The sequence below is a fragment of the Mustela putorius genome, unplaced genomic scaffold, assembly GCF_011764305.1.
Source record: "Mustela putorius furo isolate JIRA1106 unplaced genomic scaffold, ASM1176430v1.1 tig00537227_pilon_pilon_pilon, whole genome shotgun sequence".
In the NCBI taxonomy this organism is placed as follows: domain Eukaryota; kingdom Metazoa; phylum Chordata; class Mammalia; order Carnivora; family Mustelidae; genus Mustela; species Mustela putorius.
Genome location: NW_025422368.1, coordinates 4,347,571 through 4,367,649, shown reverse-complemented (window position 1 = coordinate 4,367,649; position 20,079 = coordinate 4,347,571). Strand labels below are relative to the sequence as shown.

The 20,079-nt window shown below is 51.8% G+C and overlaps 1 protein-coding gene across 12 annotated transcripts in view; it reads right to left on the bottom strand.

Annotated features, from left to right (window-relative positions):
- The window catches only part of GALNT6 (polypeptide N-acetylgalactosaminyltransferase 6), a 35,508-nt gene extending 18,601 nt beyond the window's left edge, over positions 1-16,907 (bottom strand). For 3 of the 12 annotated variants that reach the window (XR_001176688.2, XM_004774719.2, XM_045073390.1), the window contains exons 1-5: positions 16,809-16,907; positions 9,631-9,753; positions 7,830-7,914; positions 4,338-4,930; positions 2,413-2,585 (exon numbers count right to left, since the gene is read on the bottom strand). Coding sequence is in view for 11 of the 12 variants with exons in the window: in XM_004774719.2 (XP_004774776.1) it covers positions 2,413-2,585; positions 4,338-4,828 (664 nt within the window). In the remaining variant the exon portion in view is untranslated. Of the gene's footprint in view, positions 1-2,412; positions 2,586-4,337; positions 4,931-7,829; positions 7,915-9,630; positions 9,754-11,169; positions 11,245-12,587; positions 12,613-15,745; positions 15,834-16,808 lie in introns of those variants that run through there. The other 9 variants (XM_004774720.2, XM_004774722.3, XM_013046915.2 and 6 more) reach the window with 9 other exon arrangements.
- Between the last annotated feature and the right edge of the window lie 3,172 nt (positions 16,908-20,079).

Below are 20,079 nucleotides of genomic sequence, written 5' to 3'. Positions count from 1 at the left end.
TTATCCCGCTGTGGACCACGGCAATTTCTGGCCACGGATCTGAGTTTTTCCCCTTTCCCCCGAGGAATTGACCACTACTGAAACACCTCTAGGGTCCGAAAGGTCTCGAGGTGGGGTTATCATAGGGTCAGCAAATCCCCTGGAATTACATGCAAAAAACGTAGGTGTGTGCACCTTGGTGTAACAAGTGTACACTCTTCTAGGGAGGGACCAGAGTTGTAACAGATTCTCAAAGAGGCCAGGCTGCAGAAGAATAGGAAGGAGAATTGGAAGGCCTGCTTTAGGTTTTTTAGGCAGGTGACTGAGGGTAATTAGAACTGGCTCTCAGAGAGCCAGAGAGAATGGAAGCACATGTCTGGGGGCTGGCTAGGGGCAGGCCCTTTGGAGGAGCCGTGGAGGCCACTGCCAAGTCCATCCCACTAGGCACAGGCTGCCGTGCCCTTGAGAGGCCACCCATGCCGACCTGGCTTATGTCACTTGTCTTGCCTGGTCAGAAGACCTCTCCCTTTTGGATGCTCAAAATTCTGACAGGTGGCAAGCCGAAACAGTTTAGAACTCCCATCGCCCAGTTGGGCAGCCAAGATCTGCGGGGAGAAGGGTCTCCAGAGAACCCAGTTTGAGAGGAAGGACAGCTGATACCCTTGCTCTCATTCCAACCATCCCATTGCTACCGAGATTCCCTGCAGGGCCCTCCCACGCCCCTCCCATGTCTGGCAAACTCTCTGTTCCTCCCTTCCAGAAGACCAATCTCTAGCTCCTTATCCACAGACCCTATGATTGCATCCCTGATGCTGATTTGCCCTTGCTCTGTAAGTGGTCCTGCTGGGTGTCTCTTCTCCCGGGGGAAATGTGACCACCCTGAAGACACGGTTCTCACACTCAGCTCCTCCTTCCACCCCTTGCCTCGCCCCATTCTATTGTTCTGGCATCAGCCTTACTCTAGGGCAGGAGGGAGACTGGGGAAGGTCAGAAGGTAGCAGGACACTCGGGGCATACACTGGGAAGTGTGGGGTCAGGTCCTGCCCTTGAGAAGGGAGCACAGGCCCCGGAGGATATGCCAGGGGAGACACATATGCCATGTGCTATAAGGAGAAGGCCGTGCCAAGCCTAAGGGGAACGTATTGGTCCCACGGCCCCTGCCCCCGTTCTGGCCCACTGTCCCACTCTCGGGTGACTCTAAGAACTTCCTCTCCAGAGTTGGGGTCCTCTGCCTCCCTTCCTGATATTCACCCTCTCCCAGAGCTGCCACCCTTCTGAGACAAGATCATTCTCCAGCTTAAACACTTTCAATGACTCACTTTTGTCCTCAATAAATACTCTGAGCACGGTGTGAATTTCAATTCAACATCTTTTTAGTGTCATTTCCTACAACAAACCTCAGCTTCAGCCGAATCCAACCTCTCAATAGTTCACAAACACACCTATGTCTCTAGAACTCTGCTTGTGCCATTCTCTCCTCTGGGAATGCCCTGGTGAGCCTCTTCTCTCCCCCAGACAAGCGTGCTTCCATCCGGCCGCCACCGTGGGCCACCCTGGGCACACCACACAGAAATAACACCTGGCTAGGGACCCTGCCGGTGCATGGCTCCCATACAAAGAATAAACTGGAACAAATGCTAATGGAGCGCTTACTCAATGCTAAGTACTCCGTGGCGTGTGAATTATTCCCTTTATTCCCATCTCTGAGCCCTCGCCCATCATGTGAGGGGGTCAGTTGTCTTCATTTTCAGAAGAGGAAGCTGAGGTTCAGAGAGGGTAAGGATCTTGCCCAAGGTCACAGAGCTCGGAAGAGTCAGGGCTAGGGTTTGAGTTCCTGGGTGTCGTAAGCGGCCCTCTGACCTATGCACGTTGTTGGCTTTTACAGGGCAGCTCTGTCCCATTTGTCATTTGTCATGGTATCCCCTCCACCTAGGTCGATGCCAGGTGGGGTATTCAGTAGAAATTTGTGGAATTTCTTTAAAGGGTGGAAGCTTGGGTAGCAACCTCATTTACCTCTCATCAACTACAGCAAAGAGATCTTCTGAGGCACTCTTCGGAGAGCAGAAGAGCGCTCTAGCAGGTAGGAAATGGAGAAGAAGGCGCATCGCCACCCACTGCCCTGCCTTCTCCCACTATTTCTGACGGGGGGTTGCGCTGGGCAGCTCTAAGAGTCTCAGAAACCAGAACTGCAAAGCTTTGGGAGCTCACCGGCTGACATGGGAATAAGATTCGGCTCTGGGAATGTGGTCTATGTGGCCCCTGCTCCTACCTTCCTCTCCCTCCCCTTCCTTCTCCCTGCTCCTGGCCTTTATGATGAGCAGTGGTACCAGGTCACAGGTAGTGGGGGTGCGTGCTCTCCCCAGAGGACCCGCCCTCCTTCCGGAGTACCAGGGGAGACAATGGCTCCCCCACCGGGGCCCCCTCCAGCCTCACCATCAGTGCTGGCGTCATCCACCAGTATGATCTCCTTCAGCAGGATGGCAGGGGCAGTGTGCAGCACACTGTACACAGTTCGCAGCAGTGTGGACCAGGCCTCGTTGTGAAACACGATGATGACGCTGGTGGTGGGCAGTGGAGGGCAGCGGCGGAACTTCTGGTCGACACATCTAGGAGGATGGAAGCATTGATACAGCTCTCCAGGTCCTCAGGAGCTCTGGGGGTAGGAGGTCCCTGTCCACAGGTTGCCATCACTGTCCTCTGCTCTCCCATGCGGCTGGGAGGAGCTGCTCCCTGTTCCTGGCTCACTCTGATCTTCCACCAACCCGAGCCTCTGCACAGGTCCTAGCGAACCCATTCCAAACCCCATCTGCCCCACTGCTGGCTCGGTGCCCCAGCTTGAGGCAGAGCGCTCCCTTGCCCTCCCCTTGACTTCTCTTGTCTGCTCCAGGAGTTCCCAGGGCTGACTCTTTCTTCCTCAGTAATGTGTGCGCTGCAGAAAGTGTAATCCAATCTGGAGGTCCCCAAGGGGATGTAATAAAGGGCAAATTTGACATCTGAGAAAAGTGACTACAATTTCCATACTCCAGGAGAGAAAAAGGCTCTTTTCTTTACAATTTACAGTGCTTCTCTAACCCATTTCCTCGTTAATTCCCTGTAATCTGATACTATCATCACACGTGATTTCCTGTGACCTTTTCTGTGTCTTCATCGGCTCCAGCTACCCTGAGTAGGTGGCCACACGGCCACACTCTTGACACTCCGCCTTGGCTGGGGGTAGGATGCTGAGAATCCTAGACCTCAGGGAATCATTTGGGCTGACAGTCTATTTTTTTCCCTCTCTCTTCTTTTTAAGATTTTATTTTACTTGTTAGAGAGAGAGAGAGAAGAAGAAGCAGGGGGAGCGGCAGAGGGAGAGGGAGAAGCAGGCTTCCCGCTGAGCAGGGAGTCGAATGTGGATGCGGGTCTCCATCCCAGGACCTGGAACCCTGACCTGAGCTGAAGGCAGGTGTTTAACTGACTGAGCCACCCACGCGCCCCCTGATGGCCTTTCTTATCCCCCCTCTGCTGTCAGATTTCTTACGAATCCTCCAGAAATGATTCCCCAACTTCCTCCCCTGGCTGCCCTCCTGCCTGACACCCCTTCCCTGCTGAGGAGCTCTTGAGAACTCCGAGTGGCCCCTCCATCTAGGACTTTGATACTTGGTCCAAGTCTGAGGACCCCTAGGTTCCAGCACTAAGTACTCAATGAACTCAAGAAGGGGGTTGCCATGTGAGAAAAGGCGAGAAAGGATCTAACTCTTGAGCTGGGACAGACAAAATCTATGACTTGAGGACAACATGAGCAGGCCATGGCAGCCTCAGAGTGAGGCTTGGAGCTCAGAGATCTCTGTGTTGGTTCATTGCCCGGGGCGGTAAGTAAAAATGGCTCCACATGGAGGCTGGAGTGAATTCCTGGTTCTGTGGCCCTTCACAGAGGGAAGCCAGGAGGTGGAGGGATGGTCCTGACTATCCAGGCTCCTGTCCGGAAACAGCCCTTTCTCAACAGCTCAATGGCAGAGTCCCACAGGCTCTTCTTGGGCAGGCCTCCGCAGAGGGCGGGCCATCGAGTCTGCAATCTGGAATCATCCCTCCCATTTACCCTGGTGCCAGGTCCTGGGACCTGAACTCCTCCTTCTGTATCCCATCACCTTGGTCATTTTACTGTCACGGTCTCCCTGGGCCTCTGGCCTGACCACAATACCAAGGCCGAGGATAAGGGCACTGGTCAGGAAAAGAAGGGAGGGCTTAGAGGAAATCCTTGCCCATATCATACAATCACCAGCAGCTCTCTACCTGGCATTTGGCCCATGGCCATGACCACACCAGCCACACCTAGGGCAGAACCCTGGCCTCCCCCCAGGACTCTGGGGGCTACTTACTCAGGGGGTCGGGTGTCTGGCCCCAGGGCCCTCTGCAGGGAAATCCGGTCACTGGCAAAGGCATTGAAACAGTGCTTCTTATAGCCTTCTTCCTTTTCCTGGGTCTCCAGGCGTGTCCACTTGTCCTTCTGAAATGCCTTCCCATCTGCCCCGGGGCTATTGGGATCCTGGGGTGGCCGTTCCCAGAAGGGCTTCAGCTCAGCTGGAGTGTAGAACCCAGGCAGGCAGGACTGGTTTGTGGAGATGGGCGTCTCCTGGGGCTCGGGAGCCCTGATCTGGAGCTTGGGCATCGAATCTCGAAGGTTGTTCACGGCCCCCAGCATGAGGTCCAGCACGTGATCCTTCTGGCTCACCAAGGACTTCAGCCATGGTTTCTCAGTGGCCTGCTCCGTGCTACTCACATCCCTGTGCAGGATGAAGAGGAAGAGCACGAAGGCACTGCCCACCATGGCCAGGCGCAGGGGCATGTGGCGTCTGCGGAAAAGCCGCATCCTCAGGGCCCAAAGGGGACCCTGGCCGGGTCAGCCCGAGTGCTGTGCCCAACCCTGGAAATAGCTCGATAGGTTGTAGCAGCCACTCCTTGGGGCCTCAGCCTGAGAAGGGAAGAGGAGAGAGAGAAATGAGCCAAGGCAGCAGTGTGGAGGGACTCTGGGGGCTTGGGGTTTGAGTCCCGGCTCTGTCCCTGAATGGTGACCACACCTCGGCCCCATCACATCACTCTTCTGTACCTCAGTTCCCTCTAGCCACAAGATGAGGAACCAGACTCAGCATTGCTCTCCTACTCTGAGACTGACACCCACGGATCTGGGATTACCAAATGCCGAAACTCTGCGTGAAGAGGTTTAATCGACATAACGGCTTTGGGAAATAATGTGACATTATCAAGCAAAATTTTAAAATGTGCCCACCCAGGGGTGCCTGGGTGGTGCAGTCGGTTAAGCCTCTGCCTCTTGGTTTCGGCTCAGATCATGATCTCAGGGTCCCCGGATGGAGTCCCGGGTTGGGCTCCATGCTCAGTGGGGAGCCTGCTTGGAATTCTCTCTCCCTCTGCCCCTTTCCCTGCTCTCTCTCTCTCAAATAACAAATAAACAAATCTTAAAAAAAAAAGATTTTATTTATTTATTTGACAGACAGAGATCACAAGTAGGCAGAGACACAGGCAGAGAGAGAGAGAGAAGAGGAAGCAGGCTCCCTGCGGAGCAGAGAGCCAGATGTGGGGCTCGATCCCAGGACCCTGGGATCACGACCTGAGCCGAAGGCAGAGGCTTTAACGCACTGAGCCTCCCAAATAGACAAATCTTTTAGAAAAATTATGAAGAAGAAAAAAAAATACACACCCAATGACCCTGCAATTTTACGCCCAGTTTTATATCCCAGAGAAACTCCTGGATCTATGAGCCAGGAGGCGCGTACAGGAAAGCTCTGAGCAGCGCCAACTGCAACAGTCCAAGTCACTCCATGTCCACCGACAGAATGAACAAGTGAGAAATACCCACAGCACGGAGAACTCTACAGCAGTGACAAAGCATGAGCTACCTTGACAAGCAGCTGCATGGGACAGTCGCCAGGACCAGACAGGAGGCCACAGCAGGATACAAACAGGATGGGGCGCCTGGGTGGCTCAGTGGGTTAAAGCCTCTGCCTTCAGCTCAGGTCATGATCTCGGGGTCCTGGGATCGAGCCCCACAATAAAGCTTATTGGTTAAACACTAGATGTTGGTGGCAAGACACCTGGGTACAAATCCCTGCTGAGCAGAGAGCCCGCTTCCCTTCCTCTCTCTCTGCCTGTCTCTCTGCCTACTTGTGATCTCTGTCAAATAAATAAATAAAAATTAAAAAAAAAGATACAAACAGGATGCACCCACTTGCAGAAAATTCAGAAAACTGGGAAACTAATGATACTGTTTATGAACACAAAAATAAATGGGTGGTCAAGCTATAAAGAAAAATGAAGGCGGTGGGGAAACCCTGAAGGAATAATAAAACCAAAATTTCTGGGGAGGGAAGAAAATGTGTGGGAATGGCGGCTGCTGGTGGAAATGGTATTCTCTACACCCTTACATGTATTTTGCAAATATTTTTCTCTATCTACTCATATTTAATTAAAGAAAAAAAAATACCTGAGGTTCTATGACAACATCTTTCAGGCAGAAATGGGATTACGTGTTCACCAGCTTCTACCCTTAGGCCCATAGTCGCATAGCTCAAAGGACGAATGCAAAACTTTCTGTGGAGAACTCTGGGAGCATAAGGTGCTTTTTTTTTTTTTTTTTTTTTTTTTTTAAGCTTTTATTTATTTATGTGAGAGAGAGTGTGTGTGCACGTGGGGGTCAAGGGGGAGAGGCAACGGCAGAGGGAGAAGCAGGCTCCCCACTGAGCAGGGAGCCCATTTCGGGACTTGATCCCAGGACCCTGGGATTACAACCTGAGCTGAAGGCAGACACTAAACCAACTGAGCCACCCAGGCGCCCCTGGAAGAATAAAGCTTATTGGTTAAACACTAGATGTTGGTGGCAAGACACCTGGGTACAAATCCCAGTTTTGCCCGTTCTAGTAACAATAGCATCTACTCTGAGTGTAGTAAGGATTAAAGCTCAACGAAATAATTCATGGAAAAACTTTAGCAGTCTGTGTACATAGTAAGTTCTCAAAAAGTGTTAGTTTCCATTGTTAGCATCTGTGTGTCCCTGGGACAGAGCTGGTCATCTTTCTAAGGCTCCATTTCCTCCTCGAGAAAGTGGGGGTAACAAATACTTAATGCACAGGGTTACAGTGAGGTAAAATCAGAGATGATGTCTGCAAAATACTCAGCAGCATGCTGGGCACATAATAAGCCCTTGATAAATGCTATCAATTATTCCTATTATTATAATTAATAAATCCCTGCTCAGCTTCCCAGCAATTATCCTCGAGTACCTGGTCCTTGGCCAAAGCCACATTCATTACTGGTGGCATGTCTTGTTTAAAAGTAATGCCGGTTGAGCTACTTAACGCTGTCATTTAAACACACAAGTTCCTTCCTGCCTGTGGAGAGAAGCCTGGTGTCTGGAGTCACTTGGATCTGGGGGAGATGGGCCCACTGTGATCTCAAGAGGGAATAGGGCTAGACATAGAGTTTTCTTTTATAACAGTGGATTCAGTAGCATCATCAAAAGTCAAAACAAAATCTCTCTGAGCCACTATTTTGTATCAGGAGTCGGGAGAGGAAATGTGTTCGTTCTGCCAGCACTGGGAACACCTGCTACGTGCCAGGTACTCTGCCAGACAGGTGTGTTAAGTGGGAGCTTATATACAGAATTAAGAATATTCAGGTTACGACCTGCTGAGCAAGGAGGCACAAGCCACCCCCACGGGATTGGCAGGTCGCTCCCCCAGCATCTGAGGTCCCACTTAGGGGAAGTGAAACCCATGGGGCCATTCTGACTTGAAGGCCCAGTTTCAACACACCCACACAAAGGAAGAAGCAGAGGTACAAGACTGATTTGTACTTACCAGTCCCAGAAGGGAGGGGGCGCAATGAGCCGGGGGAAAGGCTGTCCTCAGTTTGGGGCCAACGGCAAGGGGAGACAGAGAGCACCTATACTCAAAGGTGATTGGGACAGAGGTCAGTAACTTTGCTTGGGCTTAACTCCTAAATGATTATTTTAAAAAGGTGCCCCGCTAAAAGCGAAGTGGGAACTTTTGGCAGGTGTTCTAAACTCAAGTCCTTATTGAAACGTCCAGACTCTAGATGTGAGTAGGATGATCATACTTGATAAAATGCCAAGGCAGCAACTCCGAAGAACAAAGTTGTCTTTCTCAAAACTTGTTTTCCTTATCACAGGGGGGTAGACAGAGATGAGCAAGTACAGCCCTCAAGGACCATAGACTCAATTGGAAAAGTCAGATTTTTTTTCAATTGGAGTATAATTGACCTGAGAAGTCAAATTTTATTTATTTATTTATTTGTTTATTTAAGATTTTCTTTATCCATTTGACAGAGAGAGAGACAGTGAGAGAGGGAACACAAGTGGGGGAGTGGGAGAGGGAGAAGCAGGCTTCCTGTGGAGCAGGGATCCCCATGTGGGGCTGAATCCCAGGACCCTGGGATCATGACCTGAGCCAAAGGCAGATGCCTGATGTCTGAGCCACCCAGGTGCCCCGGGGAAGTCAGATTTTTAAATGGAAATCGCCTAGGGAGACAGGCATCCTTGATGCCCAGGAAGAGAGGACACAGAAAACTCAACAAGTGCAGAAGAGTGTTGGCAGTGAAGAAGTCCCTCGGTGGGAGGTGCCTGACCTGAGCACTCACCCACAGGAAGGAGCTGGCCAGGCAAGGTGAGTGCATTTCAGGCAGAGGGAATGGCACAGACTAAGGTCTAGAGGCAGGAGATAGCACGGCCAAGCAGAGAACTGCCCGTGGTTTGGTATGGTGGGAGCATGAAGACAGGAATTGCTGAGGACGGGCCTGGAGAGGTGGCTGCAACTGGGTCATCATGCCAAGGAGTTTGCCTTGACCTGAGGTATGGGAGCAACAAAAGCTTAGCCAGAGCCCAGCATTACAGGAAGACAGTAGGCCAGCTGGTGGAGGGTGTCTAGGAGATGGATCGGACTGGCAACTGGATGGCTAATGGAGAGGGGTTGGGTGGGGGGTGTGCCTGACCCAAGATAGTAGTGGTGTGGATCAGGAGGGAGGATATGGTGCTAGGAAAAGTCCCATGGGTGATGGGGTGGGACACAGAGGGACAGAGAGCAATAGGAGAGAATTCCTTTTCCTAAGAGAGTTTAAAATCTAGTTGGAGAATAAGAACTGCTAGCGCTGGCTCCAGGTAGCACCTGTCCAAGGAGAAGATGGGAGCAGGAAAAAGAGCTCTCACCGAACACCCTTTTGCACTTTGAGCCCTGATGACATTACTTCTTCAAGAATTAATAAAATTAAAACTTAATAACAGCACAGATGGGAAGTGCTAAGTTGAAAAAGGTAGATCTCTTTGGGTTGGAAGAAGCCTTCAAGGAGGGAATGAGGATACAGTGGAGAGGCAGACTTTTGCCCTAGAGGTTGAGCTATGCTGGGCCAGCACAAGGCGTTGAGCTAGACACCTCCTCAATTCTGGAACTGCGTCAGCTAAGCACAAATAACAGAGTCTGAAAAGTGGGGGGTGTTTGCCATGACAGTGTTGAACCATCCTGCAGGCTGCACCTTCCCTGATACTTTCTGTCTACCTTCCCACTCCAGCAAGAAAGGGAGCACAGTCAGAAACAAAGACCTGGTAAGAGTTTAGTTACCAGCTGCTGCCAAGTGTTCGTGACTCACCTCCTCTAAGAAGTCCTCCCTGATTGATTCACTTAGAATCACCCAGATCACTCCAATTCCCTAGTCCGGGCATTGCCTCGTGGTCCTTTGCAGTGGGGTTCACCTCTGCTCCTTTTATTTCCCCTGGACAAAGAGACCTAGGGTTAAATTGAATCCTTCCAAGCTTCTGCTCTCTCAATCCAGCCTGCCTGTCTAAGCCTTGCTCTCTGGAGACTGCAGTTCCTCAAGGTACTAACCACATCCTGAAATGAAATGAGACACCTGTGATTAGCTGTGGCGGTAAGGAACGAGGTCTCTGTTTGCTCAACATGTGAGCAATAAGAAAGAGCCCAGCAGGGCGCCTGGGTGGCTCAGTGGGTTAAGCCTATGCCTTCAGCTCAGGTCATGATCTCAGGGTCCTGGGATCGAGCCCCGCATAGGGCTCTCTGCTCAGCAGGGAGTCTGCTTCCTCCTCTCTCTGCCTGCTTCTCTGCCTACTTGTGATCTCTGTCTGCCCAATGAATAAATAAAATATTAAAAAAAAAAAAAAAAAGAGCCCAGCAGAAGGGACACATAATCGGATGGAAGCCAGAAGACTTTGGGATTCAGGATTTCTGGCCTCTGCATGGGAGAGTCCCAGAAGTGTGGTTAGCAAGAGTGGGGAATCAGCCCTCCACCAGCCTGGTCAAGGAGTAGTCCCTGTTGTATGTATTACTTGGTCAAGTTCACAGGATTCTCCCCCGCAGTGTCTTGTACAGCTCCCCCACATTTGAGCTCCCACACCTGGTCTCCAGGACCACTGGCAAATGTGTCCATAGCCCTCACCCACTCATTCCCCTCCTGCTACTGGTGAGGGGAATTCCCAATGCTTTTTCCTCCAGCCATGCTTGGCATTGCCACACATGAACCATCTTGTTTCAGTACCGAGATGATGCCAGAAATCCTCTTCCTCCAGGAAGCTTTCTTAGATTGAACAAATGGGACCTGCCCCTCTGGCCTCACTAGCCAGAACACAAGTTTACTTTCTGTCACTGAGGTTTCACCCAGCCCCAGGGTCAATCAAACCACTGATTACAACTCACTGTAGGATTGTGTACTAAATTTAAAGTGCTACAAATCAGCATGAAAATATTCTTTAAAAGATGAGAATAGAGGGGTACGTGGGTGTCTCAGTTGGTTAAGTGTCTGCCTACAGCTTAGGTCCTGGGGTCCTGGGATTGAGCCCAGCATCGGGGATCCCCACTCAGCAGGGAGCCTGCTTCTCTCTCTCCCTCTGCCCCTCCCCTGGCTCTTGCCCATGCCGACACTCTCCCTCTCTCAAATAAATAAATAAAATCTTAAAAAGAAAAAAAGATCAGAATAGAATAGAACAAAAAAGAAAATGCCAAAGTGGATCGCATGCAATATGGGTGTTTTTTTTTTAATTTCATATCAGTTATTAGATATACATATGTAGAGTGTACCAAAAGTCTTAGCAGTTTTAAGCATTAATAACGTCAGAAGTGTAAACACTATAGACTCAAGAACATCACTTGAAAATTTTATTAAAATTTCTTTTACCTGATTTTTATGAATTCTGATGAACAAATTTTTATTTTATGCTTGTCTCTGCCCATTAGAGATGATAAACATGTCCTGATACAAAATGAAAAGGAAAATTTTGTTGTTTAAAATTTGTAAAACTGGGGCACCTGGGTGGCTCAGTCATTATGCATCTGCCTTCAGGTCAGGTCATGATCACAGGGTCCTGGGATTGAGCTCCCTCTATGGCTCCCTGCTTGATGGGAAGCCTGCATCTCCCTCTCCCACTCCCCCTGCTTATGTTCCCTCTCTCGCTGTGTCTCTGTCAAATAAATGAATAAAAATCTTTAAAAATAAAGTAAAATAAAATTCATAAAACTCAATAAAAGTGAAAGAAATGTAAATTCCTACATTTTCAAATGATGCTTTTCTGTCTGATTGTAGAATTCATACCTCTGATGTGAGTCAAGTGTAAAAGCGCCCTAAGATTTTTCGGATACCCTTGTAGGTGAGTTGTCACCACGTCTTGCTGTAAAAGGTCTTTCTTATTTTGGCCCAGTCACAGAAGTTGAAAGCCAGTGACCCAGTGCCGTCCCTCCTTTTTACATTATAGCCTCCTCCAAGAAGCCCCTTCAGATCTCCCAGAATTCCTCTCTCCACCCTCCTGTCCCTCCTGTGCCAGTGCTTCCACACTGGGCTCCTCACTGCCCGCCTCGGGTTCAAAGGAGTCTGTTCTCTCTCACCCCTTTGTGAGCGCCTGGCCAGAGAGGCAGGGTGTTTTACCCGTTTTGTCTCTTGCAAAGTCTAGCCCAGGTTTTTCAGGGAGTAGATATTCCATAAATGCTTGTTCAAGGAGATGAAGCCCAAGCGGTTCAAGTGAGCTGTTCCAAGCTACAGGGGTAAACGCTGGCTTCACTAGACGATATTTTGAATGCTCTTAGAGCAGCAAGCATTTGAGTTCCGTGACACTCTGTTGTCACACCCTCGGCAGGCCCCTTTGACTGGGTCTGTCCATGAGTCCAGCGCCCTCCTCTTACAGGACAGGCCAGAGGGGTTAGGTGACTTCCCTAGTATCACACAGCTTGTGGCTCCCAGAAGCAGATGCCAGTCTCCCAATTCCCAGGACACTGCTCTGTTCTCATATTCTTACCTCCCTCTTGGAGGTCACCTGGGTGGGTGGGGACTGGTTTAGGCTCCTGTGAGCCTGGGGCCAGGCTCTTTTCCCCAGTCTCCCCACCACCCACCATGCCACTCTTACACGGCCCCGCCCCTCCCTGGCGCCTGCCCTTCCCCAGAGCCTACATAGGACGACAAATGCTTTAACAATGACAAAATTGTAAGTCCCAGGCAAAGTTTCAGCTTCCGTGACAACCCGAGTCACCCACCCCAGAACACGCCCTTGCCAGCCAGGTGGCCTTTTTGTAACAAAGTTTCTGTTTATCTGCTAAGCCGCTCACCTCCGGGAGACGTGGCAGCCAGGAAGTAAGCAGCCGACACCACCACGGGGATGTCTGCTCAAGTTACTCAGACTACAGCTCAATTACAGGTTCTTCGAAAAAGTGATGACTGTCAGACCGATCTCACTGAGGGCGCAGGTGTGTGGAGCGAGACATCATGCTGGGGAGGGGCAGGTCAATTTCAAGCCACTGGTCTGGGGAAGGAGGGGAGGCACCGAGAGGCCCTTTGGGGCCAGAGGATTCTTTCTGTGACCAGCACTTCTCCATCAAACACAACACTCATTTCACTTCCTCTGTTCTCAAGCTTAGTGAGTTCTCTCCTGCAAACCCCTCCTCCCACCCTCTCACCCTTTTGATTACAGAATGCTGGGAGGTTTTCACTTTCCTTTTAATTACACCTTCAAGACACTTCAACTTTTCCTCAAGATTCAGGCAGCAGGACTGTGGCCTATTTTCCCAGAAAGATGTACTGAAACTTATTTCTGTAGCTAGTCTCTCCAGTTCTCCTCCCCCCTCCCCCCCTCCCGACCTTGGTATCTAGGTTCATTTTATGTTTGCGTAACATTTTAAGCCAAAGTTACCCACGGGTATTCCATTGAAAAACGCAGCCCAAATTTGCTCACAAGGTACGCCTAGAACAGTGCTTGGCATGTAGTCAGTGCTCGATAAAGGTTTGCTCATTTATTCCAAGTCCGCAAAGACCACTGAAAATCAAAATAATACGGGACCAAACAAAGTTCAGCAGCTCACAGGTTTTTCACTGGAGGACCCCAGACCCGTTGGGTCGGGTGCGGCAGGGATGGGTAACTGTTCTCCAAAGGAAGACTCAGAGACTGCTGGCTCCTCCGTGCCCAAGTGGGGGAGGGGGAGAACGGAAGCGGGGAGGAGGGGCCCCAACCGTATTCCTGAAGGCAGGGCCCCAGATTTGAGGAGGGGGTGGTGAGGGGGTAGGGCAGAACAGTGGTTTTCCTTCTCTCCTTATCCCATAGTTTGCTCCCCGCGGTAGGACAGCTACCCAGGACCACCCACACTCAACTTGCCAAGCCCTGGAGCTTAGGGTCTCCACTCCGCCCCCTAAGTTGGTGGGTCTTCCCAATCCTCCCCCCTTCCCGCGCCCCCGTCCCCAGCCCGGAAATCCTTGAAAAAGCTCCTGCCCCTGCCCCACTCCCAGGCACCTCGGGTAGTTTTCAGTGCCTTCTCAAGGTCAGGTTCACTCCACGCCCACTCCCAGGTCCTGCTGATTCATTCCCTGCCTCCTGGATCCTCCTCTTCCTCTCTCTCTCTCAAAACCGTCATCCCAGACCGCATCCTTATCTCCCCACATCTGGAGGCTCAGCAGAAGCTGCCTGCCAGCCTCCTCTGCCTCCTGCCCCTCTCCCTTCCACAATCTGAGCGGGTCTGTATTTGATCCTTAGCAAAACCCTGGCCTAAGCAACGGACTTCCCGTTGTCACTCACCCTCCCTGCCTTACCTTTTCCTCCTTACCACCTTTCCCTTATATTCTTGCTAAACAAGCAGTGTTCTTTTCTCTTTCAAATTCTTCCTCAGACTCCTCCCCTCCTCCAAGAAGCCTTCTTAGACTAAGGCGCATGGGTCTGGTCCTCAGGATCCCCCCGTGTATTTGTTACTAAGTTTCACCGCCCACACTTCCCCCCCTGTGTGGGACTTCCCCACTAGATTTTGTCAGACAGGGAGAACCAACAGGTCTAGACTCAGATTACCTAGATCCCGTTCGCCTTCTCCTTCCCTGTCTTTAAATTTCCTCATCCTCCATCTTTGGCCTCCAGAACGCTTTTTCCGACCAACCCACCTAGCCTTCTCAGCCCCACAGCATCCTACAGCCCTGAGGAATTTGGGCCTGCTATTCCACTGCCTTGGTCCGTCTGTCCTTTGTTCTCTGTTAGAGGTAGAGCTGAGGATGAGGATTGGGTTTCTTCCTTCAAACCTACCTAGGGCTCAAGACCAGATTGCACGGAATACAGGAGAATAACCTGGCCCCATGGGGCTCTCAGGTGCCACAAAAGAGTCTTCTAACCGTCCTCTTTCTCCCCAGACTGAACCCAACCTTGTTCACTGTGTGAGCCTTTTTACACAGCACAATTACAGCATTGAGCTCAACACAGAGACAGGCACTGCCCTGCACTTGACCTCTCATTTATTCAAACCCTCACTCTCATTCTCATTGAATGAGAGCGGACATTTTGGGCTTTCCCAGAGTGGGACAGAATGCCGTGTGAAGGACCAAGTTCACCCGCATGTCTTTGGCACGGCCCCTTGCTGGCTCCCTCCGGTACACAGACACGGTCTCTGACCCTCAGCTTCACTTCCAGAGCTGAGGAGTTCTGTGTGAGCTGAAGGGGGCTTGGGGCAATACCACCACAACGTTTGATATCACTACTCACCCTGGCAAATCAAGTGACCATTATCTTTTCCATTCTACAGGTAAGGTAACCGAAGCACAGGGAGGTTAAGCAACTTAATCAAGGTCACATAGCAAGGAAGTAGCAAAGGTCGGATTTGCACTCAGTCCCAGGTCTGTCCAAAGCCCCCTCTCTTAACCATGACACCAAGCTGCCTCTTACTTGGCTGTTGCTTGGAGCTTTACCAAAGCATTTTCATGGATACCTTCTCATCTGCTCCCCACCCAGGGAATGTTTATGTGATTTGGCCAAGGTTAGACAGCTAAATGAGAGACAGAGCTAAGTCAGCTGCCTTGATTTACGATACCCAACTGCCTCCCAAGTTCCTAGGGTTAGCTACCCCTCCTATTCCTGACTTCCGTTCTAGGCAATGGCTACCAGGACTAAGCCTATGGTCCTATGTCCTGAACCGGACACCTGAACTTGGGCTAAGATGTTTCTGATCTCAGAAGGAATCCAACATGCATCAGCACCTCCCCTTTCCAGGCGTGAGTTATTCCATGCTGCTCTGGATGGGTATGAGCTGTCCTGTCAACTGCGGGCAGTGATTACCAAGAACGAGGCCATTTCGGGCAGCCGGGGGTTCCTTCATGGTTCTACTGGCTCCAGACTCCCTCTTTTCTTTGACAGTCCCACCCTTTCCGTCCCGATGCCCCTGGAAGTAGTTTTCTGCGTGCCGTGATACTGGCTTCTGCAGGATAATAGGAACCAAAGTATATTTCAAACCCCTCACCTTACCTTGTCCGTGAATTTGTCTGTCTCATCCTTTTCACCCTTCCTCTGATGGGTAGGGATGGGGCTCATGTGTTGGAGAGGTGAAAAGCGCCTGTGCAGTGCATACACATCTTTGGTAAAATGAGCAGAAGCCTACACATCTCTTTAGTGGTCTAGAGTTGCTAACCTCATCCAGTGCCTGTAAACTGCATTTGTGGGGTCCGGAGGGACAGTGTTAAAACCCTGGGGCTATTGCAATGGGCGTCAGCCAATAGAGGGGTCCGTTTTAAGCTCTGCTGACAAACTGAGCCCCCCTTTCAGCCAGACACACAGAAGAGCCCTGTCCTACCCTCTGCAGAAGTCAGAGTCTGGGATGACTTGCTCTGGGGGCAAGTAACGAACGAACGGTTTTTCCTTTCAGTTAGCCTGGGGCTTGTCGGAAGAAGTGACGGGGAAATCGGGAAGTTGGTGACAGTCACAGTCATGAACACCCATGAGACTCCCTTCCCACAATGCCACACAGCTCCCACTCCCAAAAGGCCCACGACACCAGAGAGAGGTCATCTGAGACCCTATCTCTACTCAGGAGCAACGTGGCACTGGCAGGAGCATATCTCTATGAAAGATTTCCTGTACGGAGCACATGGAGTGGCCCAATCTGGGAAGACGGGGAACAGAAGGGATGCGGGAGCACGGATGGGTAAAGGGAAAAGGCTGTAGAACCTTGGAGGGATGGCTACGGCTTGTCCCTCTCCTACCTACTCCTCCAAGTCCCAGAGGTCTGAGTCCTTCATTCATCTTCAAATTGGAGGGGGCGGGGGTCCTACCGAGGGAGGAGCTAGAGGCCACCACGACGGATTAGGAGCAGTCTGGCCCAACCCCTTCATTTCACTACGGGGGGTGGTGAGGAGGAAGTGGAAGCGGAGAAGGTCGGCGGAGGAGTGAGGTGGGGAGCAAGGACCTGGCAGACGCGAGCTCGAGTAGGGGGAAGTCCCGAGAAGCGAGAGAGCTCTGCGTTCCAGGCCCGGGGCGGGGGGAGGTCGGTCGAGGGGGCCTGCGAGGGTCGCCGGCTGCTTCGGTCACTTACCTGTCGCGCCAAGACAGAGCCGCAGCCGCTCGGCCGCGCGGCTCGCGGGTTTCCCGACGGGACGTCCTGGAGGGCGAGGGCGGGGCCGGGGCGGGCCCTGCACAGCCACTGGGGCGCGCCCTTCGCGCCCCTCCCCGGCGAGGTGCGGGCGGCCACCCGGCGCGCCCCAGAGCGCTGCTGCGGGCGGCGGAACTCCGGACTACGCCTAGGGCCGCCGGGAGGCTGGCGGCCGGGCGGCGGGGGCCCCCGGCCCCAGGCATCCTCCACCCCACCGCGGCTAGGAGCCAGTCCTCTCCAGCTTCTCCAGATCTCAGCCCACCCGGGGTGCAGTCCGGGCGGCCAGGCTTTCCGCGCCGAAGGAGATTGGAGCGACGTCGTCACCCCAAAGACGAGAGCTTTTAAGCCCAGCCGCGGGCGGCGCGGAGCAGCGTGTGCAGGGAACCGCGGCGGGCGGCGCGTGGGCTCAGAGCGCTGGGAGCCGCAGGGCAGCGGCGCTGGAGGGGAGGAAGGCGGCCGGCGGGTGAGAAGCCCCGGGGCTCCGTCCCAAGTTTGCTTCTCACTGGCGGGGTGGTCTTGGGCAAATGACTCCTCCCCACCCATCCGACGACGAGAGCAGGTGGCACCTGCGTGCCGCGGACCCAAAGAAGGGCTTCGTCCGCCAGGTCTCGAGTATACCCCCGGGCCCAGCAAACACTACGGTTGTTAGCCAGAATATGCTTGGGGGACGGCTGAGCGCACAGCTAGAGTATGGCTTTAGGTGTGGTTCCCGGGCCAGCAGCGGCATCATTACCAACTGATACTTTGCTAGAACCGTAAATGGTTGGGCCTCAACCCAGATCTGAATAACACGAAACTCTGGGGATGGGGTCCAGCAATGTGCATTGTTAAAAGAGCTCCGAGTGATCCTGGTACCTACTCAACTTTGAGAACCACTGAACGGGTAGTGGCAGGGCTAGAATTAGAATCAGTAAATCCAGTGCAGAAGCCCGGGCTCTGAAGTCTCCCGCCATAGCCCCGGGCTGCCCACCGCTTCTCTCCGACTCTACAGTTCTGGGATGTCATCTTTTAGGTCCTTATCTCAGCCCTCGAAGAGTAATGGGGGTGACTACAAGTAGATGGCAATTTGGAAATTTTCTATGGTAGAAGCTTAGACCACTGATTCGGTTTTCCTTTTTGCGTTATTAAATGCGCGCGTATTTCTAAGTCTCTAAGACGAGGGAGCACGTGTGTGGGTGGGTAAATCTGAGCCAGGAGACTGCCCTCACACGAACTGGGAAGGGCAGAGAAACCAACTGGGGGCTCCACAGTTGGCCTCAGGGAAGTAATCTTATTTTCTAATCTGGGACCCCGAGGTTGGATTGAGCTGTTTATTCAGAAAGCCAGAGGTTTTCCGGTGACGGAGTCTGGAGAGAGGAGGCAGGCCAGCGGAGCCTAGAGAAGACCTTGCCTGGCTACCTTAGATCAAGGGGCCTAGAAGGACGGACTCTCCTCAAAGGAGGAGAAAAGACAGGTGTCCATAACACCAATCCCTCCATGCCACACCCAGCTCCCTTGCATTCACACTAGACTCTCTCTGGGGTGTAAACTCCTGAAGAGAGAGACCTTCTCCAGAATTTACCCGGATCATCCCTTTTAGCCCCGTTACAGACCCTCACAGCTCCAGCTGCTTCCATTCTTGTCGCTGGCCTTTTCAACAGCTGTCTAACTCAGACGGAGGGCATTTCCTATGGAAGATTGTGGGCTGCTGCACCTGTTTTCGCTTCCTGGGGGCTAGACACTCCTGTATGGTCTGAGCCTTACAGTCTTTGCTCAGCCCTTTCTCCAGCTCCCCTCTAGGACCCTTGGGGTTGTGTGATCCCCACCGGGCCCTTGAGCTTTAGTCAGGACCCATCTTGACCTGAGGGTGACAGGGGAGGCTGGACTCAGCCTCCGATCTTCCCCAGGTCATGGCAGAGTCATGACCACCAACCCTAGCCTGGGGTTCCTGAGAGGGTGGTATCCGGCTTCTCAAGGAAGCTGCATCTGTCTGGGTTGTGTGCTCAAGTTCCGGAAGCAAATTACTCATCTCATTTCACTTCAGCTGACTCAAATTTTAAACATGACGTTGAGTCCTTAGAATAATTAGCTTCCTAATTTGGAGGGGTTATATGGAGTGTAGGATATGTGACCTGCCCCTGATGTGTCATATACTGGGCTGTCTGCTAGCTGGAAGGACAGTTTGGGCTCCCTGCCCTCCACTCCACTCCAGGAAGGTCTGGAGGTGAACCACAGCACAATGGTGACCTCAGCCTGTCACTGACGGCAAGCCACTTAAAAATAATAGTTTTCTTGAATTGAAGAAGTTATATCGGCATGTGGTCAAAATTTTTTTCAAGCACTGTAAAAAGGAAGAAACATTTTCTCCCTCCCTAGACGTTTAGTGCTCTCCAGAAATCATCTGTGCATATGCATGACCAAAACCTCTCCCATCATTAAGTTCTTCTGCAGAACATGCCTGAATTCCCTTCTCCTCGAGAAGTCCTGTACATTTCAGTGTTTTCTCAAAGTCTTATTTTTATTTCTTGGTTGTTTTAGATTTTGTGTCTCGGTGTTCTAGGGGGTTTCCCCATAAGGCAGGAAACGTGGTGGGGAACAGATCGGTTGAAGCACGTGAGACAAGGGCCGCTCTGTAAGGCTATTGACATCAGCTTTGGTCCTTATCAAGTCTCTTCCTGCCACATGTAGTCCCAGAGGAGGGGACGCCCAACTCTAGATGGGGCAGAAGGAGGGAGACTTGCCCATTAGGCTGAGATGCTGCCTCCGCTGAGTAGACAAAGTTTACAGAGGAAGCTGCTGTGAGTTTTCCAGGCAGGTGGTTGTGGGGATACAGCTGGCCTGCCCGATAGCCCGCCCACCCTAGCTATCATGCCGCCCCGCCTCCACCACCCGCAGGTGGCTGGCCAGCAGAAGGAACTGAATGCTTTCCTTGAGCTTCTCTCTGTCCCCTTTCTTATCTGGAAAGTGAGGTTAATGATGCCTAGTGTTGTTGTAAAGCACAAGCAGATAACTGATGTGAAAGTGCGATAATTTGGTTCTCCTATGACATCTGTTTCTTTTCTTTACCCACATTTCCCCTTCCTCCTTCTCATCGAATTTCTCTCAGGCCCCAAAGAGAAACCCTCAAGGCAAAAAATGTTTTAGGAACCCAAGCGGAGCTGACCCAAGCTCTGCCATAATCTACCTCATGCATTACAATTCACTCACCTCGGTATGCCTCAATTTCCTTACCTGT